The sequence below is a fragment of the Salvelinus fontinalis genome, chromosome 17 (genome assembly GCF_029448725.1).
Source record: "Salvelinus fontinalis isolate EN_2023a chromosome 17, ASM2944872v1, whole genome shotgun sequence".
Taxonomy (NCBI): Eukaryota; Metazoa; Chordata; class Actinopteri; order Salmoniformes; family Salmonidae; genus Salvelinus; species Salvelinus fontinalis.
In genome coordinates, this window is record NC_074681.1 from 26,818,796 (window position 1) to 26,846,183 (window position 27,388).

The 27,388-nt window shown below is 42.0% G+C and overlaps 1 protein-coding gene across 5 annotated transcripts in view; it reads right to left on the reverse strand.

The window, feature by feature from the left end:
• LOC129814074 (cadherin-18-like) overlaps positions 1 to 27,388 on the reverse strand; it is a 65,081-nt gene that overhangs the window by 21,692 nt on the left and 16,001 nt on the right. The window contains exons 1-4 of one of the 5 annotated variants that reach the window (XM_055866859.1): positions 23,452 to 23,898; positions 11,688 to 11,936; positions 11,416 to 11,586; positions 149 to 443 (exon numbers count right to left, since the gene is read on the reverse strand). In XM_055866859.1, the coding sequence (XP_055722834.1) occupies positions 149 to 443; positions 11,416 to 11,574 (454 nt within the window). In that variant the 5' untranslated portion in view covers positions 11,575 to 11,586; positions 11,688 to 11,936; positions 23,452 to 23,898. Of the gene's footprint in view, positions 1 to 148; positions 444 to 11,415; positions 11,937 to 23,451; positions 23,899 to 27,388 lie in introns of those variants that run through there. The other 4 variants (XM_055866857.1, XM_055866856.1, XM_055866855.1 and 1 more) reach the window with 4 other exon arrangements.

Sequence of the window (27,388 nt, forward strand, 5' to 3'; positions counted from 1 at the left end):
ACTGCCTCTATGATGCAGCAGGGATCTGCAACAATACTGATGACTCAGCTAATAGTGTGACTGGTCTCACAGTCAGGGTACAAAGCTGGCTGCCTCCAGTCAAGTGCACCCAGCGTATTAAAAGTATGTTCTCAGTGTTCGACCTTACCAACGTCGGCCATCTCGGGAACAGCAGCAGCAAATGGGCCATCTGGAAACTTGGGCGCGTTGTCATTGACATCCTGGACCTTGATAATGAATTCAGACTCTGGCTCTAGAGATCTGTTGGTGTAACGATCGATGGCCTGGGCATGTAAGACATACTGGCCCTTCTTCTCCCGGTCCAGGCTCTTCGTGGCATGGATGTCCCCTGTGACCTCATCGATGACAAATATAGTACCAGCCTCCTCTCCAGACAGCAGGTATCTGACTGAGCCATCTCCTTTGTCTGAGTTGGAGTGCAGCTGGAAAGGAATATATGTTACAATACTCATGTGAACATAGAAAACAATGCACAGGTATAGTCACCTCATCAGGGTTGAGGTATATTTTAGCCTCGTCAGTTTAGAGGAGGAACTAAAATTGTCCATAAGGATTTCAAATGGAAGTGACACAACCATCCTTTAAAGAAGGTTTACCACAGAGGAATGGTACAGATTGTTAGTGAAGGCCTACAAGTAGCCTGGGACCTGACTATTTCTGCATTGAACAACACAGTTCAAGGAAACTTCAGATAGGTATCACTGCATTCCATTTCAGTGTTTTTTCTGTTTGTAGTGTAGACATGACTAATTTATACAAATATGTTATGGGGAATTCCCTGCTACACCAAAGATTGGAAAGCCTTAACAATGCATACTTAATCAGTTGCACTATTAAACAAACCATGCATAATTGTTGTCTGAAATGTCACATGCAGTCTACATTATTCAACGACAATCCACACTCCTCAATTATTTGGTATTAGGATAATACATACACACAAATATATATGTACTTTGTCGACGTGTCGTCTAAGTATTTTGGCCTCGTGCCTGCCGTGTCTGGTAAATGTGTTTTTGCAAACACTTAAACACTGAATGTGGGGTGATAGGTTATTTGAGACAGGTGTGAAACACCCCATTAGCTTTAAAATGGATCAGATGGAATATCATAAATATAGCAAACAAAATAGGACGTATATATAGCTTTTCTGACAGCTGATGCTTAAAGTTAGAGGGAGATATATGACTCCAGCTTCAGTGATTTTTACAATTCGTTCCAGTCATTGGCAGCAGAGAACTGGAAGGAAAGGCGACCAAAGGAAGTGTTGGCTTTGGGGATGACCAGTGAAATATATATATAATCTACAGCACCAGTCAAAAGTTTGGACATAACTACTCATTCAAGGGTTTTTCTTTATTTTTACTCTTTTCTACATTGTAAAATAATAGTCAAGACATCAAAACTATGAAATAACACATATGGAATCATGTAGCAACCAAAAAAGGGTTAAACAAATCAAAATATATTTTATATTTGAAATTCTTCAAAATAGCCTTCCTGTGCTTTGATGCCAGCTTTGCACACTCTTGGCATTCTCTCAAACAGCTTCATGAGGTAGTCACCTGAATGCATTTCAATTAACAGGTGTGCCTTGTGTGCCTTAAAGTTAATCTGTGGAATTTCTTTCCTTCTTAATGAATTTGAGCCAATCAGTTGTGTTGTGACAAGATAGGGTGGTATACAGAAGATATCCCTATTTGGTAAAAGACCAAGTCCATATTATGGCAAGAACAGCTCAAATTAGCAAAGAGAATCGACAGCCCATCATTACTTTAAGACATGAAGGTCAGTCAATGCAGAACATTTAAAGAGCTTTGAACGTTTCTTCAAGTGCAGTCGCAAAAACCATCAAGCGCTATGAGAAAACTGGCTTTCATGAGGGCCGCCACAGGAAAAGAAGACCCATAGTTACCTCTGATGCAGAGGACAAGTTCATTAGCGTTACCTGCCTCAGAAATTACAGCCCAAATAAATGCTTCATGAAGTTCAAATAACAGGCACATCTCAACATCAACTGTTCAGAGGAGTCTGCGTGAATCAGGCCTTCATGGTCGAATTGCTGCAAAGAAACCACTACTATAGGACACCAATAAGAAGAAGAGCCTTGCTTGGGCCAAGAAACACGAGCAATGGACATTAGACCGGTGGAAATCTGTCCTTTGGTCTGATGAGTCCAAATTTCAGATTTTTGTTTCCAACCGCCGTGTCTTTGTGAGACGCAGAGTAGTTGAACGGATGACTTCCGCATTGCTGTGGTTCCCACCGTGAAGCATGGAGGAGAAGGTGTGATGATGTGGGGTTTGCTGGTGACACTGTTGGTGATTTATTTTGAATTCAAGGCAAGGCTACCACAGCATTCTGCAGCAATACACCATCCCATCTGGTTTGCACTTAGTGGGACTATGGAGTGATGGAGTGCTGCATCAGATTTCCAGATGACCCGCTCAGCATATGTGGGAACTCCTTCTAGACTGTTGGAATAGCATTCCTCATGTAGCTGGTTGAGAGAATGCCAATAGTGTGCAAAGCTGTCATTAAGGCAAAGGTTGGCTACTTTGAAGAATCTCAATTATGAAATATATTTAGATTTGTTTAACACTTTTTTGGTTACTACATGATTCCTTGTGTGTTATTTCATAGTTGTGATGTCTTCACTATTATTCTACAATGTAGAAAATAGTAAAAATAAAGAAAACCCCTTGAATTAGAAGGTGCGTCCAAATGTGACTGGTACTGTAAAGAATAACTCTGTTGTAGAACTTTCAAAAAAAGAGGAAGAAGACTGAAGCTGCCTTGACATTTTGGGGCTGATGTATTTTCCCTTGGTAGCCTAGCAGAACAAAGTCAATGCAATGTGTAAAATATGAATAAAACACTGGGGGCGCGGAACACTTACTCATTCAAACAGGTTAATCCAGCTCTATCGGGATTAGTCGTGCTACACTGAGTTGCATCATTGCAAAAGAAATCTGTTGTACTTTGTTGACATGTCGTCTAAGTATTTTGGCCTCGTGCCTGCCGTGTCTGGTAAATGTGTTTTTACAAACACTTAAGCACTGAATGTGGGGTGATAGGTTGTTTGAGACAGGTGTGAAACACCCCATTAGCTTTAAAAATGGATCAGATGGAATATCATAAATATAGCCAACAAAATAGGACGTCTCCATTCGTAACAATACACCACTTCTTAAGAGCATGGGCTGCATCCCAATAATATCTCCTTTCTCCCAAAGTGTGCACTTGTTTATTTTCGTTCAGAGATTTGAAAGGAAATTAAGGGTATACAGAAACTTCCTCAAGCCCATGCCTTCACCAATCTAACGCTTTTATATTTGTGGGGCGTAGTAAACAAGTGCACACTTCAGGAGGAAGGAGAAATTATTGGAATGCACCTATAGCCTCCATGTTGTCAGACACCTGTGGTGCAGAACCTGTAGGGGGTTCTGTAAGGAGGGAAGTGAATGATGGATAACAAACCATTAAAGAAAAACTGTGAATCCCTTGACAGCACCAAAGCTGTGGGAGCTGGCTTGCATAATCTGTATAAGAACACAACTGGCCAGCCAAGTCAGTTGCCCTATCATGAATGCAAGTGTTTGCTCTTCGGCAGAATGCTATTTCTCTACAGACACTGAGGGGAAATGTTCTGAATGAAGAATGATGCCAGAAGCTGTTGGCAGTTACAATCCTAAAGCTGTATTTTATACATTCCTCAGTGTATTGGTTTTTGTTGCCTCCGCCTTCAACCCTTCACACACGCACGCACACACACACACACACACACACACACACACACACACACACACACACACACACACACACACACACACACACACACACACACACACACACACACACACACACACACACACACACACACACACACACACACACACACACACACACACACACACACACACACACACTGCTCTTAATTATTGGCAGCGAGTGTAATCCCTGAGCAGAGAGCAATTAGCTAAGACAGTGTTCACCTCCATGCCTCTTCCCATGCCTGAAGAGGGTACACACAGCAACCCTGTTTGCTACAGAATCACATGGAGAGTATCCAATATATTACTGCTGCAGATTCACATGAGAGAAGACCAATATAAACCAACAGAGGATCAAATTACCACATGTAGGCTAAGTAGTTGTCTTTATTGTCCGCTTAGGACTCTCCAAAATACAGTGTACTAGGCTACTACACAGTAATAAACATTATTGCGTAGTACAAAGTAGGTTGAATGTACATATGAATCCAAGGCTGATGTTGTCATTTAGTGGAAGTGGGTGGAACTACTGTGATGTTCTCAGTTAGGCTGATGTTGTCATTTAGTGGAAGTGGGTGGAACTACTGTGATGTTCTCAGTAAGGCTGATGTTGTCATTTAGTGGAAGTGGGTGGAACTACTGTGATGTTCTCAGTAAGGATGATGTTGTCATTTAGTGGAAGTGGGTGGAACTACTGTGATGTTCTCAGTACGGCTGATGTTGTCATTTAGTGGAAGTGGGTGGAACTACTGTGATGTTCTCAGTAAGGCTGATTTTGTCATCTAGTGGAAGTGGGTGGAACTACTGTGATGTTCTCAATAAGGCTGATGTTGTCATTTAGTGGAAGTGGGTGGAACTACTGTGATGTTCTCAGTAAGGCTGATGTTGTCATTTAGTGGAAGTGGGTGGAACTACTGTGATGTTCTCAGTAAGGATGATGTTGTCATTTAGTGGAAGTGGGTGGAACTATTGTGATGTTCTCAGCAAGTTTGGGCCAACGCAAGCATTTACACTGGCCCATGACACTACTTTCACTCACAGAATATCCTGCCTGCAGTGATGGAGTAGCATTCGTTTATCTTTCGCTATGGTGCCTTTATTCACTAGCAGGGTAATGGGTTTACAGCTCATGACTGGTGCTTACCCTAGGCCCTGCGTTTTTAAAAAGATAAAATAACAAAAAATTTCTCTGTCTGGGAGCTATGGGGGGAATAGATAGATACATAAATATATGGAACTATCCACTGTGGCAATACATCACCGAGGGCCTGTTTGCAGTAGAGATGCAGAGCATGATATGATTTCATGATATGTGCAGGCTATGTGTCTGCTGTCCACTTTTTCCATATGGTGCGTTTCATGTCTCTCTTTGTGTAAGAATTAGTTATTGGGCTTGGTATGCCTTTTCTTCATAAAATTTCCTACAAGGGAAAATGCCATATCTATAGGAAAGAAGAAAAGGCTCAGTTGCTATACTGTAAGATCCTACTGTAAAATCCTACTACTACAACCAGTAATAGACTCTAACGGGCAAAGATGCTTCCAGTTTTAGAAGCAGTTTTAAAACAAGAAGCAAGTGTGCAGTATGCACAGAGGCAGTAGCCTTGTTCGCAAAAAAAGTCGGGAGCCGTGCATTCTCTGAAACACGCAGCCAAGCCGCACTGCTTCTTGATGCAATGTCAGCTTAACCCTGAAGCACCAATGTTTCGGGAAGAAACACAATACAGCTGACAACCAAAGTCAGCTTGCATTGCGCCCGGCCCGCCACAGGACTCGCTAGAGCGAGATGGGACAAGGACATCCAGTCGACCAAACCCTCCCCTAACCCGGGCGAAGCTGGGACAATTGTGCGCGCCCCATGGGTCTCCCGGTGTCGGCCGGCTACAACAGAGCCTGGACTCGAACTAGGATCTCTAGTGGCACAGCTAGCACAGTGCCTTAGACCACTGCACCACTTGGGAGGAAGCCTACACATGTCTATCATGGGATTTGTTTGAATTTCAACCTGAGGACACTAATATTCAAAGTGATGTCATTTAGAATGTACTTAAATAATGACATGGAACTGTCAGCACATACACTGCCAAGTTCACTGGTAGAGGCTTGTACAGAGGCTGATAAACTGCCTACGCTCCAAGAACCCTCAGACTGATTAAATCAGGACCCTGCCCCCTCTGCTAACCACAAATTACATGAGGCACGATGATGGAAAGGTCAATTTTATGCTGCAGCAAGAGCTCACTGATAAGATTATTTTATAAATTTGGGGGGTACACCAAGTTTTAGTAATTTGCCATTAGTGAACCAGGGTGAAGGGCTTGATGTAATCTTTGTCTCTGAGGTCTGATAAGGGATATTTTAATCATACAATCTCACACAGTGAGAGGTGACGGTACTAGCAGCTGCCTGAGAGACGAGGTTGTAACCTGTAATCTAAATCAGAGGAAAGCAAGGGTAGTTTCAACAATCAGTGTGCAGTACATGTCTAGCCTATACAGGGAACAGCTAGCAGTGAGTGTACAAAACATTATAAATACCTGCTCTTCCCATGACCAGGTGAATCCAGGTGAAAGCTATGATCCCTTATTGATATCACTTGTTAAATCCACTTCAATCAGTGTCGATGAAGGGGAGGAGACAGGTTAAAGAAGGATTTTAAGCCTTGAGACAATTGAGACATGGATTGTGTATGTGTGCCATTCAGAGGGTGACTGGGCAACATGTAAGTCCCTTTGAACGGGGTATGGTAGTAGGTGCCAGGCGCACTGGTTTGAGTGTGTCAAGAACTGCAACGTTGCTGGGTTTTTCACACTAAACAGTTTCCTGTGTGTATCAAGAATGGTCCACCACCCAAAGGACATCCAGCCAATGTTAGGCCAGTGGTCGAAAATGGGTCATTGACGAAAGAGGACAAAGGAGGCTGACAGGAATTGCGCAGAACAACAGATGGGCTACAGTTAGTCAACTGACAGTCCAGTACAACATTGGTGCCCAAAGACCCATAAAAGAATGCACAACCTGTCGTACCTTGACACAAATGGGGTATGGCAGCCAACAACCTTACAGAGTTCCACTTCTTTCAGCAAATAACAAGAAACTGCGGATGCAGTGGGCTAAGGATCGAAAACACTAGACACTGGAGAATCGGAAAAACATTCCCTGGTCTGGATGAATCTCGATTCCTGCCGTTTCACGCTGATGGGAGGACTAGGGTAAGGAGAAAACCACATGAGTACATGCATCCATCATGCCTCATGTCAACATTGCAAACTGCTGGTGGTGTGATGATGTGGGGTGTGTTTTCATGGCACACATTTGGCCCCTTGATGAAAGTGGATCAATGTTTGAATGCCACAGGATATCTGAACATCATTGTCAATCAGGTGCATCCCTTTATGGCAGCAGTGTATCCATTTGAAAAACATTAGCAGGATAATGCCCCATGCCACAAGGCTAGGATTGTCCAGGAATAGTTTCACACACATGACAGTGAATTCAGCTTACTGCAATGTTATGCCCAGTCACCAGATTTCAATCCAATTGAGCATCTGTGGGATGAGATGGTACGTGCTATTCGGAGTAGAGGTCCACTACCAGCCAACTTGACACAACTTTGGAAAGCATTGGCGTCAACATAGGCCAGCATCCATGTGGAACGCTTTCGACACCTTTTGGAGTCCATGTCCCGACGAACTGAAACTGTTCTGAGGGTAAAAGGTGCAACTCAATATTAGGAAGGTGTTCCTAATGTTTTGTACACTCAGTGTCTGCAGTAGCTGTGATGAAGGAGAAGGCTATATAGCTGACCAGTCATAGCAGAGCAGAGTTGGGATCGTTCAGATAAAAATATTATTTTCATCCATTCCTCACTCTGACACATCTGAATCTGTGAAAAGTACAGCACAGTTTTCTAGGACAGGTCCGTCTGGGTCTGGACTGCACTCTTTGTACTCCATCCTGACTGAGCCTCTAAGGGGAGACAGGAGGCAGAGAAATGTCTGTGTGGACTTCGGAAAGCTGCAAAATATGCAGGACGGTGACTGTGTCAGCATCAGGAATAATTATCCCCTTTAGGTTCACCTGTACCAAAAGCAATTTCAAAATACATATTTACATATTACACTGAAAGACTTTCAGTCTCAACAATGGGGTCATAACAAAGTGTTGGCCAACATTTAAATACATCCCACTTTCTACTGATCATATTGATCTGTGGTGTCCACTGTAACTCATCAAGCTGATACATGTAGGCAAATGTCCTGTTGAAAATGGCTACATGATACTTAATTGCCTGATGTTTTCCTCATTGCCAAATCAACACCAAAAGAGTTGCCATCTCAGTGGAAGACGAAACCTCAACTGTCACAGCATCTTTGAGGAGAGTGACTTAAGCTCTCAGTCCACCCCCTCAGGGGATGTGTGTGTGTGTGTGTGTGTGAGTGTGTGTGTGTGTGTGTATGTGTGTGTGTGTGTGTGTGCGTGCGTGCGTGCGTGCGTGTGTGTGTGTGGATTATTCATTGGAGCCATCTCTTACCAGCCTTTCATCCCACATGTCCCACATGCCCCAGTTTAACCCTCACCTTCGATACATAGTGTCAATGTCATACATTGTCAGTGTCACAGTGGATTAGTTCACCTGCTATAACTTGTGCATTTCAAGAAGCCACTGCTAGACAATATCACTAGATGTGGCTCCTGTGGTAAGTTGTATAATAAGTCATCAGTCCCTAATGTTGGCATGTTTACGTATTCAATAAGGATTAATTACCCTGACCATGACCATACAAACAATTTATCCAATTTATCACAACAACAAAAATGTCCATTCATATTCATAGAGAAAATGATTTATTCATATACAGTACAGGTCAAACGTTTGGACACACTGACTCATTCCAATGGTTTTTCTTTATTTTTACTATTTTCTACATTGTAGAATAATAGTGAAAACTTAAAAACTATGAAATAACACAAGAGTGTGCAAAGCTATCATCAAGGCAAAGGGTGGCTACTTTGTAGAATCTCACATATAAAATATATTTATGGCTTCTGGTTGTGGTATGTATGTACAGTCACTGTGGGGACCACGTCCTCGATGCACTTATTGATAAAGCCAGTGACTGATGTGGTGTACTCCTCAATGCCATCAGAAGAATCCCGGAACATGTTCTAGTCTGTGATAGCAAAACAGTCCTGTAGTTTAGCATCTGCTTCATCTGACCACTTTTTTATAGACCGAGACACTGGTGCTTCCTGCTTTAATTTTTGCTTGTAAGCAGAAATCAGGAGGATAGAGTTGTGGTCAGATTTACCAAATGGAGGGTGAGGGAGAGCTTTGTAAGCGTCTCTGTGTGTGGAGCACAGGTGATCTAGAATTTTTTTCCCTCTGATTGCACATTTAACATGTTGCTAGAAATTTGGTAGACCTGATTTAAGTTTCCCTGGATTAAAGTCTCCGGCCACTAGGAGCGCCGCCTCTTAGTGAGTGTATTTCCTGTTTGCTTATTTCCTTATACAACTGACTGAGTGCAGTTTTAGTGCCAGCCTCTGTGTCTGTGGTGGTAAATATACAGCCACGAAAAGTATAGCTGAAACGCTCTAGGCAAGTAGTGTGGCCTGCAATTTATCACAATATACTCTACTTCAGGCGAGCAAAGTCTAGAGACGTCCTTAGATTTCGTGCACCAGCTGTTGTTTACAAATATGCACAGACCACACGCCCTCGTCTTACCGGAGTTTGCTGTTCTATCTTGCCGGTGCATCGCATATCCCGCTAGCAGAATATCCATGTCGTCATTCAGCCACGATTCCATGAAACATAACATATTACAGTTTTTGATGTCCCGTTGGTAGGATAGTCGTGATCGTACCTCGTCTAATTTATTGTCCAATGAGTGCACGTTGGCGAGTAGTATTGACGGTAATGGCAGCTTTCCCAGTCGCCTTCTCCGGGTCTTGACCAGGCATCCGGCTCTTTGTCCTCTGTACCTGCGTCTCTTCCTCTTGCAAATAACGGGAATGTCGACCCTGTGGGGTGTTTGGAGAATGTCCTGTGCGTCGTCCTTGTTGTAGAAGAAAATCTTTGTCTAATCCAAGGAGAGTGATCGCTGTCCTGATATCCAGAAGCTCATTTTTGCCATATGATACGGTTGCAGAAACATTATGTACAAAATAAGTTACAAATAATGCAAAAAATACCACAGAATAGCACAATTGGTTGGGCGCCCGTAAAACTGCTGCCATTTCTTCCGGCGCCATTTTATTTATTTTATCCTGCAGCAAAGCACCCCCACAACAGGATGCTGCCACCCCCGTGCTTCACGGTTGGGATCGTGTTCTTCGGCTTGCAAGCCTCCCCCTTTTTCCTCCAAACATAATGATGGTCATTATGGCCAAACAGTTCTATTTTTGTTTCATCAGACCAGAGGACATTTCTCAAAAAAAGTATGATCTTTGTCCTCATGTGCAGTTGCAAACCGTAGTCTGGGTTTTTTATGGCGGTTTTGGAGCAGTGGCTTCTTCCTTGCTGAGCGGCCTTTCAGGTTATGCCGATTTGTTTTACTGTAGATCTAGATACTTTTGTACCTGTTTCCTTCAGCATCTTTACAGGGTTCTTTGCTATTGTTCTGGGATTGATTTGCACTTTTCGCACCAAAGTACGTTCAGAAGACAGAACACATCTCCTTCCTGAGCGGTATGACGGCTGCATGGTCCCATGGTGTTTAGACTTGCGTACTATTGTTCGTACAGATGAAGGCGGTACCTTCAGGTGTTTGGAAATTGCTCCCAAGGATGAACCAGACTTGTGGAGGTCTACAATTTTCTTTCTGAGGTCTTGGCTGATTTCTTTTGATTTTCCCATGATGTCAAGCAAAGAGGCACTGAGTTTGAAGGTAGGCCTTGAAATACATCCATAGGTACACCTCCGATTGACTCAAATCATGTCAATTAGCCTATCAGAAGCTTCTAAAGCCACGACATAATTTTATGGAATTTTACAAGCTGTTTAAAGTTACAGGCAACTTAGTGTATGTAAACTTCTGACCACTGGAATTGTGATACAGTGAATTATAAGTGAAATAATCTGTCTGTAAACAATTTTTGGAAAAATGACTTGTGTCATGAACAAAGTAGATGTCCTAACCTGCTTGCCAAAGCTATAGGTTTTTAACAAGAAATTTGTGGAGTGGTTGAAAAACGAGTTTGAATGACTCCAACCTAAAGTGTATGTAAACTTCTGAGTTCAACTGTATATACAGTATATAAAAAATGTATTATTGTATAATAAGCTTACCCATTTGAATTATTTATCATAGGGAGTAGAAATGTATATATGTTTGCTGAAAGTAAACAGAGATTAAAGCTATAAACTCAAAATCCTTTCCAAAAGAAAGGAAATTGCTCTAAGCTTTCGTAAACGTACGTCTCACTTAACCTGGTGCAACATTGTTCTCAAACGGCTGTTGCTACTGTATGCACAACCAGGTACAGTTGCAATCATAGACTTTGCATTATGCAAAACCACCTACGGAGTGCAATATGTAGGCCTACTGTTTTTCTCTTTGCATGAAAATCCCTCACATCAAAAGAATGCCATTGAAGGAGACCATGAATAGCATACCTTTCCAACATGCTGAGCTTCTGGTCCAATATGTTCCTCTAAAACGAAGAACTGGTTCCATATCCAGCCCCTCTTGGGCCGGTGGTGCACGTCCTTCTCTCCGTCTGGGTGTTTGGTTTGGTTCCTGGGTGCTCTGACGTTGGGCCTGGGCTGGGACATCCCATAGCTCCTCTGGACAAAGCACAGGCAGATCAGCAAAGGGCAGAGGCAGGCAGTGGTGGCAGGAATTCTCATGGTAGAGAATGTATGCTTCTCTAAGTCCTCCACTGTACCTTGGCAAACAGTGTACCAAGAGGCCACAACAGCGTCTCGACAGTAAGACAGTACTAGGTGCAGATCAGACCAGTCCAGAGATTTCTCCTAAAGTCCATGGTTTATTTCAGTCTGTCCACTAGGGATTAGAACCAAGGTTCATTTCCATGTTGGACAGAGGGGAAAAGAGCTGGTTGTTCATTTGCTTAGAGGATCCTCAGGAGATTTCATGAGGGGTCTGGTCTGAGCAGGTTGCCGTGTTGTTTCCCCTTGAAAAGATAAGAAGAAACGATATTAAGGAAACAGGAATAATGAGTCATGTTTTTCTTGTTATGAAATCACCTAATGCAATTTAATGGAATGGCTACTCCGATATTACACTTTGACTCATTTATAGAAGCACAATATTAGTTTCCACAATGTTCTTTTCTCATTTTGACCTGATTCCTGAGAGTCAATTTCCACTGTGTGTATGAATTGAGTATTTCTGTCCGCTTCGGATGCAAGCCAGAGGATTCAAAACTACATTGCTAAGTCTGAGCTGAAAAGGCTAAGTTGTCTCTGTCATACCTCACAACTGAGAGACATCCATTTTAACATGGCTTTTTTAACAGAGCCACAACTGTATCTCCATAGGCCATAATAGCATTTTGAGGACATTATTTTCTGCAGTCTTTGTCAGAGTATATTACAATGACAAGCTGCTTAAGAGCATTTGATTCTCACAATCTATGACACTGTTACAGCACATTTGTCACTTGGTAAACACCCTCACACAAGCAGAGATGTGGTTCTAACTTCCAGTTGCTGTTAATATTGTACTTTAAATACTTTTGAATGATTCAGTTATTTTTTTATTTTGTGTGAGAAAACAATCTGGGAAAAAAACTTATATCTTAAAAAACTTATATCACTCTGTAAAAGAAAGAAGTATATATGCAGCACATGTGACAATACTTGTTATGCCTCTGCCACTCAGGAAAGCATTTTGTGATTTCCTTTCCTTAGGTTTTGATTTGTTACACAACTGTGCTATTTTCTGATGCATTTCCACAAACCTTCAATCAGTCCACCTGTCAGCAGAGTACCAGCCAAGCTTAGTCGAAAAACAGTCCAACAACAAACAATTTGCAAGTGATAAATGTTTGATGTGAGGCGGCACAGAGGCTTGTCTATGGATGCTATGGTTACATCTTCTTTGTTTCTATGTCTGCATTGCAATAATCCAAACTAACTCTGAAATGTCAAAGACCAATAACAACAGATTATATGTGAAGCACAGTTCATTGTGCAATGACAACATCAAGGATGTGTGTGACCATCCTTGAAATGATTCATGGCTTAATTTGTGTTATTTGTTGACCTATAGCATGGGCTTGTGTTGCATGTTTTCTTGAATTATGTGTTTGTATGTTTTTCTACAATACCACCCACGCACCACATACAGTATAGTATTGTAGATACAAATTAGGTGTAACAGCAGTCGTAATCCTCCTCCTCGGACGAGGAGAGGCGAGACGGATCGGACCAATACGCAGAGTGGCTAGTTTCCATAGTGATTTAATAATTAACAACAACAATATGCGATACAAAATAACTACCGTGACAGTCCTGTGTGGCGGAACACTGACACAAGAACAAACACCCACAAAACACACGTGAAACCCAGGCTGCCTAAGTATGATTCTCAATCAGGGACAACGATTCACAGCTGCCTCTGATTGAGAATCATACCCGGCCGAACACAAACATCCCAACATAGAAAATCACACAGACAAACCCACCCAACTCACACCCTGACCAACTAAATAAATACAAGACAAAAGAAAACAGGTCAGGAACGTGACATTAGGATTTCTCTGTGATGGGAAGTGGAGAGTGAAAAGCAGGTATACTGTAAGTGCACTGCTACATAACATCATTAGCCTTCACAAAGGCATGATCCCATTCCCAATGCATATTCCAACAGCAGTCCATGTCTATGAAATTCCATGAGGTCTATGAAATTCCAAAAGGGTGGCTGTCCTCATTCTAACTGAATATCACTAGTACTTACTGCAATTATAAAATAATTTAATTTGACCGTTCTGCCGCTCGTGCCTTGTCTTTACATTAGGCTCAATTTGAAGCTTAATTTGTCAAGTGAGCATGAAAAGACCACTAGTGGGTCAGTGATAGTGCCTTTCCATGTTACCTTGATGTACTACACCATTCAAGCACGCACATTCCAGTATTTGTGTATTGCAAATACTGTGTACATCCAGAAACAGATTTGTAACTTTCTAATCATTAACTACAGAAAACAATTAATTTAAACTTGTGACACCATTAGGGTGATGTTCACATCAATCAATAACTATCCATGCGTGCGGCTACAGCTCAGCCTTTGACACCATAGTACCCTCCAAGCTGATCACTCAGCTCAGCCTTCGAAACGATAGTACCCTCCAAGCTGATCACTCAGCTCAGCCTTCGACACCATAGTACCCTCCAAGCTGATCATTCAGCTCAGCCTTCGAAACGATAGTACCCTCCAAGCTGATCACTCAGCTCAGCCTTCGACACCATAGTACCCTCCAAGCTGATCACTCAGCTCAGCCTTCGACACCATAGTACCCTCCAAGCTTATCACTCAGCTCAGCCTTCGACACCATAGTACCCTCCAAGCTGATCACTCAGCTCAGCCTTCGACACCATAGTACCCTCCAAGCTGATCACTCAGCTCAGCCTTCGACACCATAGTACCCTCCAAGCTGATCACTCAGCTCAGCCTTCGACACCATAGCACCCTCCAAGCTGATCACTCAGCTCAGCCTTCGACACCATTGTACCCTCCAAGCTGATCACTCAGCTCAGCCTTCGACACCATAGTACCCTCCAAGCTGATCACTCAGCTCAGCCTTCGACACCATAGTACCCTCCAAGCTAATCACTCAGCCAAGCCTTCGACACCATAGTACCCTCCAAGCTGATCACTCAGCTCAGGGCCCTGAGTCTGAACCCCTCCCTGTGCAACTGGGTACTGGACTTCCTGGCACGCCGAACCCAAGGGGTGAAGGTAAGTAACAACATCTCTGCCACACGATCCTCAACATGGGGGTCTCACAGGGTTGCGTGCTCAGCCCCCTCTTGTACTCCCTGTTTACCTATGACTGCAGGGCCACTCACTTCTCCAACTCAATCATAAAGTTTGCTGATGACACAACAGTGGTAGGCCTGATTATCAACAACATTGAAACAGCCTACAGGGAGGTGGTGAGAGCCCTGGCAGAGTCATTCCAGAAAAATAACCTCCCCCTCCCCCTCAACGTCAACAAAACAAAGGAACTGATTGTGGACTACAGGACACAGCAAAAAGAGCACTTGTCCATCCACATTGACAGGGCCACAGTGGGGAGGGTCAAAAGCTTCAAGTTCCTTAGTGTGCACATCACTGACAAACTGAAATGGTCCCTATGCACAGACAATGTGGTGAAGAAGGCAGAGCAGTGCCTCACAGCAGTGCCTCTTCAATCTCAGGAGGCTGAAGAAATTTGGCTTGGCCCCTAAGATGCTCACAAACTTCTATAGATGCACCATTGAGAGCATCCTTTTGGGCTGTATCACCCCCTGGTATGGCAATTGCAACATCCACAAACGCAGGGCTCTCCAGAGGGTGGTGCAGTCAGCCCAACGCATCAACGGGGGCACACTGCCCGCCCTCCAGGACATCTACAGCACCCGGTGTCACAGGAAGGTCAAGAAGATCATCAAAGACCTCAGCTACCAGAGCCACGTCCTGTTCACCCTGTTACCATCTAGAAGGTGAACACAGTGCAGGTGCATTGAAGCTGGGACTGAGAAACTGAGGAACAGCTTCTATCTCCAGGCCATCAGACTGTTAAATAATCACCACTAGCCAACCCTGCTCTGAACCTTAGTTACTGTTCTAGCCAGCTACCACCCGGTACTCTACCATGCACCATAGAGACAGCTGCCCTATGTATGCTGAACAAGAACATAAATGCAAAATGTTGGTCCCATGTTCCACGAGCTGAAATAAAATAAATGTTCCAGATGCACAAAGAGCTTATTTCTCACACATTTCTCCACATGCCTTTAAGTGAGCATTTCTCCTTTGCCAAGATAATCCATCTGCCTCACAAGTGTGGCATATCAAGAAGCTTATTAAACGGCATGATCATTACACAGGTTCACCTTGTGCTGGGGACATTAAAAGGCCACTCTAAAATGTGCCGTTTTGTCACACAACACAATGCCACAGATGTCTCAAGTTTTGAAAGAGCGTGCAATTGACAAGCTGACTGCAGGGATGTCCACCAGAGCTGTTGTCAATGTTAATGTTAATTTGTCGACCATAAGCCTTTTAGAGAATTTGTCAGTACGTCCAATTGGTCTCACAACCACAGACCACGTGTAACCCTGCCAGCCCAGGACCTCCACATCCTACTTCTTCACCCGGGTCACTGAGACCAGTCACCCGGACAGCTGATTCAAAATTCTAAAGGCACTCTCACATCTGAGCTATCTGTGTTGCAGGTGCATGGTAACTGTTGAATAAGATGAGAAAAAAGAGGAAACTGCTCTTGCTAGTATCACTGCTCTTTAATAAGCTTTACGTATTGGCCTCAAGGCCTTTGTCAGAGCTTTTGTGCGTTTTTTCAATTAGCTCCCTTATGTAGACATAGCTCCACCCACATCTATTCAATGCATCCATGGAGCTATGTCTACAAAAGGGAGCTAATTAAAAAAACTCACAATGGGCTCTGACAAAGGCCTTGAGGCCGATATGTAAAGCTTATTAAAGAGCAGTGATACTAGCAAGAGCAGTATGCCGGTTTCTTATTTTTTCTGATGAAGCTGTGGGTTTGCACAACCGAAGAATTAATGCACAAACTGTTTGAAACCGTCTCATGGAAGCTCATCTGTGTGGCCACTGGCACGCTGTAGAACTGTGCTCTTCATGGATGAAACCTGGTTTCAACTGTAGCAGGCAGATGGCAGACGGCGTGTATGGCATTGCGTGGGCGTACGGTTTCTGATGTCAATGTTGTGAACAGAGTGCGTATGCCGGCAATGTGGTTAAGGTATGGGCAGGCATAAGGTATGGACAAAGAACACAATTGCTTTTTATCGATGGGAATTTGAATGCACAGAGATAACGTGATGAGATCCTGAAGCCCATTGTCGTGCCATCACCTCATGTTTCAGCATAATAATGCACGGCCCCATGTCACAAGGATCTGTACATAATTCCTGGAAGCTGAAAATGTCCCAGTTCTTCCATGGCTTGCATACTCACCAGACATGTCACCCATTAAGCATGTTTGGGATGCTCTCGATTGACATGTACAATAGGGTATTCCAGTTCCCACCTATATCCAGCAACTTCGCACAGCCATTGAAGAGGAGTGGGACAACATTAGACAGGCCATAATCAACAGCCTGATCAAATCTATGCGAAGGAGATGTGTCGCACTGCATGAGATGCTGGCTGGTTTTCTGATCCACGCCCCTATCATTTTTTTAAGGTATCTGTGACCAACAGATGCATATCTTTATTCCCAATCATGTGAAATCCACAGATTAGGTCCTAATTTATTTTAATTGTGTAACGGCAGATTTCCTCCTCTTCGTCTGAAGAGGAGGTGTAGCAGGGATCGGACCAAGACGCAGCGTAGTTAGTGTTCCTCATGTTTAATAACGACAAAACCATGAACACTACAAAATACAAAATAACAAATGTTGCAAAACCGAAACAGTCCTATCTGGTGCATAGAACACAAAGACAGAAGACAACCACCCACAAAACCCAACACAAAACAGGCTACCTAAATATGGCTCCCAATCAGAGACAAACGACTAACACCTGCCTCTGATTGGGAACCATATCAGGCCAAACACAGAAACAGGAAAACTAGACACACAACATAGAATGCCCACTCAGCTCACGTCCTGATCAACACTAAAACAAAGAAAACACAAAAGAACTATGGTCAGAACGTGACAAATTGCCAGATTTCCTTATATGAACTGTAACTCAGTGAAATCTTGTTGCATGTTGCATTAATATTTTTGTTCAGTATACAGTACATGGAGTCATTGAACATTGCTCACTTTGATAATGTTCACATACTGTTTCACCCACAATATATATATATATATACAGTATATAATGGACAGAAATATATACAGTGCCTTCAGAAGTTTTCACACCCCTTGACTTTTTCCAGCCTGTGTTACAGCCTGAATTTAAAATGGATTAAATCTAGATTATTTGTCACTGGCCTACACACAATGCCCCATAATGTCAAATTGGGATTGTGTATTTCCAATTTTTTACAAATTAATTAACAATGAAAAGCTGAAATGTTGTGAGTCAAGTATTTAACACCTTTGTTATGGCAAGCCTAAATAAGTTCAGGAGTAAACATTTGCTTAACAAGTCACATAATAAGTTGCATGAACTCACTCTGTGTGCAATAATAGTTTTAAAAATTATTTTTGAATGACTACCTTATTTCTGTACCCCACATATACAATTAGCTGTACGGTCCCTCAGTCAAGCAATGAATTTCAAACACAGACTCAACCATAAAGACCAGGGAGGTTTTCCAATGACTCGCAAAGAAGGGCACCTATTGGGAATTGGGAATTTAAAAAAAAGCAGACATTGAATATCCCTTTGAGCATGCTGAAGTTATTAATTAGGCTTTGGATGGTGTATCAATACACCCAGTCACTACAAAGATACAGGCGTCCTTCCTAAAGCAGTTGCCAGAGAGGAAGGAAACCGCACAGGGAATTCACCATGAGGCCAATGGTGACTTTAAAACAGTGACAGAGTTTAATGGCTGTGAAAGGAGAAAACTGAGGATGGATCAACAACATTGTAATAACTCCACAATACTAACCTAATTGACAGAGCAAAAAGAAGGAAGCATATTTGTATTATACAAATATTTCAAAACATGCATCCTGTTTGCAACAAGGTACTAAAGTAATACTGCAAAAAATGTGTCAAAGCAATTCACTTTTTATCCTGAATACAAAGTGTTATGTTTGGGGCAAATCCAATATACTGAGCAAAAGGATAAAAAAGAAACGGAATGGAGCTAAGCACAGGCAAATTCCTAGAGGAAAATATGGTTCAGTCTGCTTTCCACCAGACACTGGGAGATGAATTCACATTTCAGCAGGACAATAACCTAAAACACAAGGCCACATTGTCACGAACGTCGTCAGGGAAGTGACCGGACCAAGGTGCAGCGTGGTCAGCGTACATTTCACTTTATTTTAAATGTCGCCAACAAAAACAAGAAACAACAAAAACGAACATGCCGCTATTTAGGGCTATACAGGCCACTAACAAAGTCAACTACCCACAACTAAGGTGGAAAATCAGGCTGCCTAAGTATGATTCCCAATCAGAGACAACGATAGACAGCTGTCCCTGATTGAGAACCATACCTGGCCAAAACATAGAAACAGAAAACATATAAATAAAGAAACTAGAATGCACACCCTAGTCACACCCTGGCCTAACCAAAATAGAGAATTAAAGCCTCTCTATGGCCAGGGTGTGACACACATATACACTGGAGTTGCTTACCAAGAAGACAGTGAATGTTCCTGAGTGACCAAGTTACAATTTTGACTTAAATCTACTTGAAAATCTAAGGCAAGACCTGAAAATGGTTGTCTACCAATGATCAACAACCAATGTGACAAATCTTGAAGAATGTAAAGAATAATGGGCAAATATTGCACAGTCTAGGTGTGGAAAACTCTTAGAGACCTACCTAGAAAGACTCACAACTGTAATCGCTGTCAAAGGCGCTTCTACAAAGTATTGACTCAGGGGTGGGAATACTTATGTAAATTAGATATTTCTGTATTTCATTTTCAATACATTTGAAAGACAAATTGTACTCTGTCATTATGGGGTATTTTGTGTAGATGGAGAGAAAAAAACATATACAGTTGAAGTCAGAAGTTTACATACCCTTAGGTTGGAGTCATTAAAACTTGTTTTTCAACCACTCCACAAATTTCTTGTTAACAAACTATAGTTTTGGCAAGTTGGTTAGGACATCTACTTTGTGCATGACACAAGTAATTCAACAATTGTTTACAGAAAGATGATTTCACTTATAATTCACTGTATCACAATTCCAGTGGGTCAGTTTGTGCCTTTAAACTGCTTGAAAAATTCCAGAAAATTATGTCATGGCTTTAGAAGCTTCTAATAGACTAATTGACATAATTTGAGTCAATTGGAGGTGTACCTGGGGATGTATTTCAAGGCCTACCTTCAAACCCACTGCCTCTTTGCTTGACATCATGGGAAAATCAAAAGAAATCAGCCAAGACCTCAGAAAAAAATTGTAGACCTCGACAGAAGTCTGGTTCATCCTTGGGAGCAATTTCTAAACATCTGAAGGTACCATGTTCATCTGTACAAACAATAGTACGCAAGTATAAACACCATGGGACCACGCAGCCGTCATACCGCTTAGAGATGAACGTACTTTGGTGCAAAAAGTGCAAATCAATCCCAGAACAACAGTAAAGGAAGATGCTGGAGGAAACAGGTACAAAAGTATCTAGATCCACAGTAAAACGAGTCCTATATCGACATAACCTGAAAGGCCACTCAGCAAGGAAGAAGCCACTGCTCCAAAACCGCCATAAAAAATCCAGACTAAGTTGTGCAACTGCATATGGGCACAAGATCGTACTTTTTGGAGAAATGTCCTCTGGTCTGGAGAAACAAAAATAGAAATGTTTGGCCATAATGACCATTGTTATGTTTGGAGGAAAAAGGGGGACGCTTGCAAGCCGAAGAACACGATCCCAACCGTGAAGCACGGGGTGGCAGCATCATGTTTTGGGGGTGCTTTGCTGCAGGAGGGACTATTGCACGTCACAAAATAGATGGCATCATGAAGAATGAAAATTATGTGGATATATTGAAGCAACATCTCAAGACATCAGTCAGGAAGTTAAAGCTTGGTCGCAAATGGGTCTTCCAAATGGACAATGACCCCAAGCATACTTCCAAAATTGTGGCAAAATGGCTTAAGGACAACAAAGTCACGGTATTGGAGTGGCCATCACAAAGTCCTGACCTCAATGCTATAGAAAATGTGTGGGCAGAACTGAAAAAGCGCGTGTGAGCAAGGAGGCCTACAAATCTGTTTCAGTTACACCAGCTCTGTCAGGAGGAATGGGCCAAAATTCACCCAACGTATTGTGGGAAGCTTGTGGAAGGCTACCCGAAACGTTTGACCCAAGTTAAACAATTCAAAGGCAATGCTACCAAATACTAATTGAGTGTATGGAAACTTCTGACCCACTGGGAATGTGATGAAAGAAATAAAAGCTGAAATAAATCATTCTCTCTACTATTATTCTGACATTTCACATTCTTAAAATAAAGTGGTGATCCTAACTGATCTAAGACAGGGAATTTTTACTTGGATTAAATGTCAGGAATTGTGAAAAACTGAGTTTAAATGTATTTGGCTAAGGTGTATGTCAACTTCTGACTTCGACTGTATTTAATCAAATTTGAATTCAAGCTGTAACACAACAAAAGGTGGAATAAGTCAAGGGGTATGTATACTTTCTAAAGGCACTGTAGCATGGGCAATTGTTGCTAATAGCATTAGGTTCACACAGGATATTCATTTTATTGCTACATCCCTCAACATGGTTGTATTAAGAGTGTCAGCAGAAATACATGTAGCTACAGATAACTGTCATTGAGATATAGTGGATATTGCTCTGCAGGTTCTCTCTCTACGCTCAATTTCAGGAAATAGGAAACTTCTACCCTGAAAACACCCACATCTGTCTTTTGCAGTATGGCTAAACATGATTCCAGGCTAACAGCATATGAATCAAATATCCAATATTTTCCACAAATATACCAGGAAAAATTGATAGAAAATAGTTAATTGATTGTCCTTGTATGTAATTCAAGGGTAAGGGTGTTGCAACTATTCATTCTGATTAGTTGAGGGCCACAAAACAGATTAGCAATTGATTAGATTCTAATGTTGCTAATTATGATGCTAATTGGAGAGAAATACTCTGTGGACCTTGAGACTACATCTGAGGCAGTGGCTTACATTATGACGAGTTGTGTACTGTAGCTTAGACCTATGTATATGCCTCCCCTTTTTCCCCTGCACTAAGTTCAAGAGTCATGTCGGACTCTAAGGATAACTATGATTTTAATTATACTTAGCCATGCTGTACAGCTAAGCCAATCTGTAGCTTACAGCTAACTAGCTAAATCAGCTACTAGCCTGAAACCTAGATTTTACCTATCCCAAGCCAGCAACATACAATTAGATGTATGCTAGAGAAATACAATTACTGGTCACTTCACTACAGTATCTATGATTGAGAAGGCTGACCTTGCACTTCAATATCAAGTCACTAGCCAACACAGCTTTGGGCATGTCAGGGCATTGCCCTCAACACTAGGCTACTGGGGGATACAGTAGCTAGCTGGGCTTAACCTCAAATACACATACTTTTATGCTCAAAAGCTTGGACCCTTGCATTGCTGTAAGTGCAGCTTTATGTTTGGAAGTTTATACTACAGACCAAGGTCTGTTGTGTTTTGTCTGCTAACAATTGCACTCAGCAAAGACAACATCTCTGAAATGCTACATCCTGCTTGTTGTTGGAAGTTTGGCAACAATGACATTTTGAGATATTTCTGTAGATAACCCATTAACTATCTTCACTGACAACACTGGTTATAGTGGGAGTAAGACATTACAGGACCAACATGAATGCACCACATACTGGTTAAATGAGATTAGCACAAATATGTCTTTCACAAGACTCATCTCTCAGGGTTTGAGATCTACAAAACCAAGCAGGTGGTTTTTGCTCCCCACCAAGAATCTCACTTGACTTGGCTTCCAGTATCCTCTTCCCTCTGTGGAGACTGGAGGGTGAGGAAAGGAGGAAAGACCACCCCTTGTGGAGTTTTAGTAAATCTCAGGAGAGGATGGTGAGAATGATTGCTCATTACAGGATTAGTAGTATACAGAGAATGACTCAAGGGAAAGCTTGACGTGGGTCTGGCACATTGAGTCATTGACATCCCCACTGCATGAGGCATTAGTGAAGAGGTATCCACTAAAGTAGCTAGCCGAGACAGACTGCCCCAGTGAGTCTTTTAAACCTTCCCCCCTCTGGATCAAATAGAACTCAGGAGAATTCCTTTGGCATTTCAATGGAGGGAATTATGCATACATTTAGTATGGATCTCTCTAATCATAAGGTAATGAGCCGCAGCTGACAAAAACACTATGTGACATTTTAGAATAGCAGCCTACATACACCCTTATGTATTCTATACAAATCAGCACCTGCAGAAATTCAACCCTTCCTCTACACATTAGGAGGATATTTTTCAGCAGAACCATCACATATTTTCCTGTTCTTTAGCCAGTTACATATTTTGAGGCACTAACACAGCCAATTGCTAGACTGCAGTGAATTGATCATGGAGCAGTGAAATTATTCCACAGGATTCCACTCTCCTGTTTAGTTCCATCTGAGAGCTGGATCTATGAGTGCCTATGAAAAGTACTATGGTAATTTGATATATACCTTGGTGATAATAAAAAGGAGAACTCCAATAAAGCTCAAACAATAAAACCATTGAAAATATGGCAGCAGGGCTCTCATTCTTGCATTTCCCTGGCCGTATAGAGAGGCTCTGAAGCAGTGTGAATAAAACATAAATGAACTCACACTTTTTCACAGCAGCAGCGCTCACCACAGGCAAAAGCAGCTTCAGAGGATCCAACAGCAGAGGCAGCAGCAGTAGCACGACAGACCATAGCAGATATGAAAGCTATGACAACAGAGAGAGAGAGAGATGGATTGAAAGTGCTGAACAATTTGCCCTTACCTTTCTTCTCCAAACAGATGATAAGGTATGTGAACAGTGAGCTGTGAACAGATTCTCCCCTATCTGTCTACTGCTGCTCCCAATCCACCTCAGTGGAGTCATCTCCCCAATCCGCCAGGTTGCTGCCTCACTTGCCTGCTGCAGCTCTGGAGTGGTGCTCTGATTGGCCGACTAACAACACACTGGTACACATAGACACACACAGATGCTCTCACACTCTTTCTCTCTCTTACGCACACATGCATGCACACACTGTCATCTCAGCATTTTCCTCAAATTTGTTACTCTCTCCCACACGCAAACACACACACACACACACACACACACACACACACACACACACACACACACACACACACACACACACACACACACACACACACACACACACACACACACACACACACACACACACACACACACACACACACACACACAGCACTCTCTCTCTTTCTCTGTTTCTCTACATCTGCTGCCTCAGGGACTGGGCTAAGGTGTAACAAGCTCAAAGCAGAGGGGTGAATTTGCTTTAAGGAGAGTGTCGCTCCTAAAGGAATCCTGGTGAATAATACAAGACTGAGAGGGAGGGGGAGGGAAGAGTGATGTGCAGCAAAGAGCGTGAAGCCCCACCAGACCACAGGACATTTTTAACTGAGATGACAGGGAATGTGTCAGCACATAAAAAATAAACGTGAGGGAGGGTTGCACATCGTATTGTGGAAGCAAGCAGAGAGTTGAGAATGTGATAAAACAAAGGGCTTACGGGAGGAAGAAACGGTTTACCTACCAAAGCCCCAAAGTCATCAAACCTTCACAGTTGACTCCCATGCCATCCATCATCTTCCCCCCACATAGTCGAAGGATAGGGAGGTGATTTATCTTTTCAGCCTCATTTATTTATTTACCTCTGCCAACATTATCAGTGGCCCTGTTGGTGGGCCCCAGGTTGAGTTATGTAAAACCGTAGGGAAGATCGGGGTTGGTTGTCACACTTTTTACTTTAGTGTGTATTTCTCAGCACCAGTATATCTTACAATAATCTTTTTAATATTGGGAGAAAGACCAAGGTCTTGGGTTGAAATTCCAGCACGGAGTTATAAGCTATCAAACACACTCTGTCCACTTGTGACAACCAGCCCCATATTTGATCGAATGATATTCAAAACCAAATTCTGCATTTTATGCCGTGTGAATAACAGACTGTATGCAATTTTGAGTAAATGTGTGTGTGTGTGCATGTCTTCTCACACGTATGTGTGCGTGTGGGGGTGTGTGACAGAAAAAATAGGTGTGTGAGAAGATGGCTGAGGTTTTATGTGTTCCTTACCAACTGCTTTCTTTTAGTTTTTTTCCGTTGTTTGTAACTTATTTTTATCTGATTTTGTACATAATGTTGCTGCTCTTTAATTCCTTTATTCCTTTATTACTTATTCATATATTTTTTAAACCTCATTGTTGAATAGGGGCTTGTAGGTAAGCATTTCACTGTCAGGTTGTTGTATTCGGCGCATGTGACTGATAAAACTTTATTTGATTTGAAGGGAGCTTTATATAGCACAAGCACAAAAGGGCTTGGGATTCATTATAATGGAGTTGATGGCAGGGGCAAACTGGGATTGAATAGCGGGAATCCGGTTACCAAGATTTACCATGATTTACCGCCCAAAACTAATTCCTTTTCCCAGGATAAAAAACTGTGAGAAACTGGTAAATTCTAACAAATGATTTATATGAACAACATAGGGTGAAATGGAACTGCTAAAATACAATATATGCAATGTCTACATCTGACTTCTCTACGGCCTCTGCATGATGAATCAACGCTCAGGGTGGGGACAGACCCATCTCAGTATGGAGCACAGTTCACAATGCATGTAGAGCTGTCATCTCATCATGGTAACTTCTTGTGACAGGTATGCCAACATTTGATGCAGCATAGCCTATTCTACTGTAATTAAAGACTGAATGCGCATCTAATTTACCCATCTCCATCTGGTTTTTGGGGGTCACCTTGTTTTTTAATTATACATTTAGTTAATGAATGATGAGTTATGCATAATACGTTTCTAACTTTATAGCCTCTGTCTCTTGCGCAATACGCAAACACCTGTGCTCCGCTGGCCTCTACTTAAAAAACGCTCCTTCTCTCTTCGAGTGCCAGCAGAAAAAGGTGTGTGTGTCGCTCTCCATCACCTATTCTTCTGTTGCTGTCTCTGTGTCTTGTCTGGTGTGTCTTTCTCCATCACCTTTTCTTCTGTTGCTGCTTCTGTGTCTTGTCTGGTGTCTTTCTCCATCACCTATTCTTCTGTTGCTGCCTCTGTGTCTTGTCTGGTGTCTTTCTCCATCATCTATTTTTCTGTTGCTGTCTATGTGTCTTGTCTGGTGTGTCTCTTTAGTTTTGCAATTCAAAACATTCAAGGGGTTACTGGGGTAGCTTAACTTGTTTTGGGCTTGTGTCTGGGTCACCAAAACCATCCTCTTCCCTACCAGTTGCTCCACTGGCCTGCTGTTCTCATCTGTCCTCATCCTTGGCTCATCTGCATGATTTAGTTTAAAGTTACTACCTGGGCAAACATGACAAATAAGAATCAACATAGCCCCTGGGCTATATGAATAGACATGAGCCCCCACCAAAATACATGTAGAATGGAATAACTTATAAGACCTCTAAGATTAATTTCATCTTATCAGTTCTACCAGCTAATGGTAGATTACATATCATTTGACGACACATAGCTTAAGGCGTCTGTATTTTCAATATGTTGTTCACCTACAATCTAACCACAAAGCTGGCAATCTTTTCCCCTCTCTTTCTGGCTGCCCTCCCATGTCCCTTCTATGTTCAAGTTCAAGTTTGTATATTTGTCATATACAGTGCATTCGGAAAGTATTCAGACCCCTTGACTTTTTACAGATTTTGTTACGTTATAGCCTTATTGTAAAATTGATAATATTGCCTCATCAATCTACACACAATACCCCATAATGACAAAGCAAAAACAGGTTTTTAGAAAAAAAAATCTAGCTACAGAAACGAAACCCATCAAATACACTCGCTTATAGGTTATAAGACCTAACATCCTTGGCTTGCCTATTCACTAAATATACTGTTAAATAACTCTTAGTGACACCCAATAGGTTAAAGATGCACTATGCAGAAATCGCTCTGCCATTTCTTGGTTGCTAAAATTCTTATAGTTTGCCTAATTTCAGTTTATGTGACAAAACAAGTAAGTATAGGGCAGAGAATCATTTTACTATCTAAACCATTTTGAAATATATTTTCCATAACCACAAATATTGTATTTTCAGCTGTTTGAAGTTGTAAAACCGTAGGGAAGACCGGGGTTGGTTGTCACACTTTTTACTCTAGTGTGTATTTCTCAGCACCAGTATATCTTACAATAATCTTTTTAATATTGGGAGAAAGACCAAGGTCTTGGGTTGAAATTCCAGCACGGAGTTATAAGCTATCAAACACACTCTGTCCACTTGTGACAACCAGCCCCATATTTGATCGAATGATATTCATAACAAAATTCTGCATTTTATGCCGTGAGAATAACAGACTGTTTGCAATTTGAGTAAATGTGTGTGTGTATGCATGTCTTCTCACACGTATGTGTGCGTGTGGGGGTGTGTGACAGAAAAAATATGTGTGTGAGAAGATGGCTGAGGTTTTATGTGTTCCTTACCAACTGTTTACTTAACGTTTTTTTCCCGTTGTTTGTAACTTATTTTTTATCTGATTTTGTACATAATGTTGCTGCTCTTTAA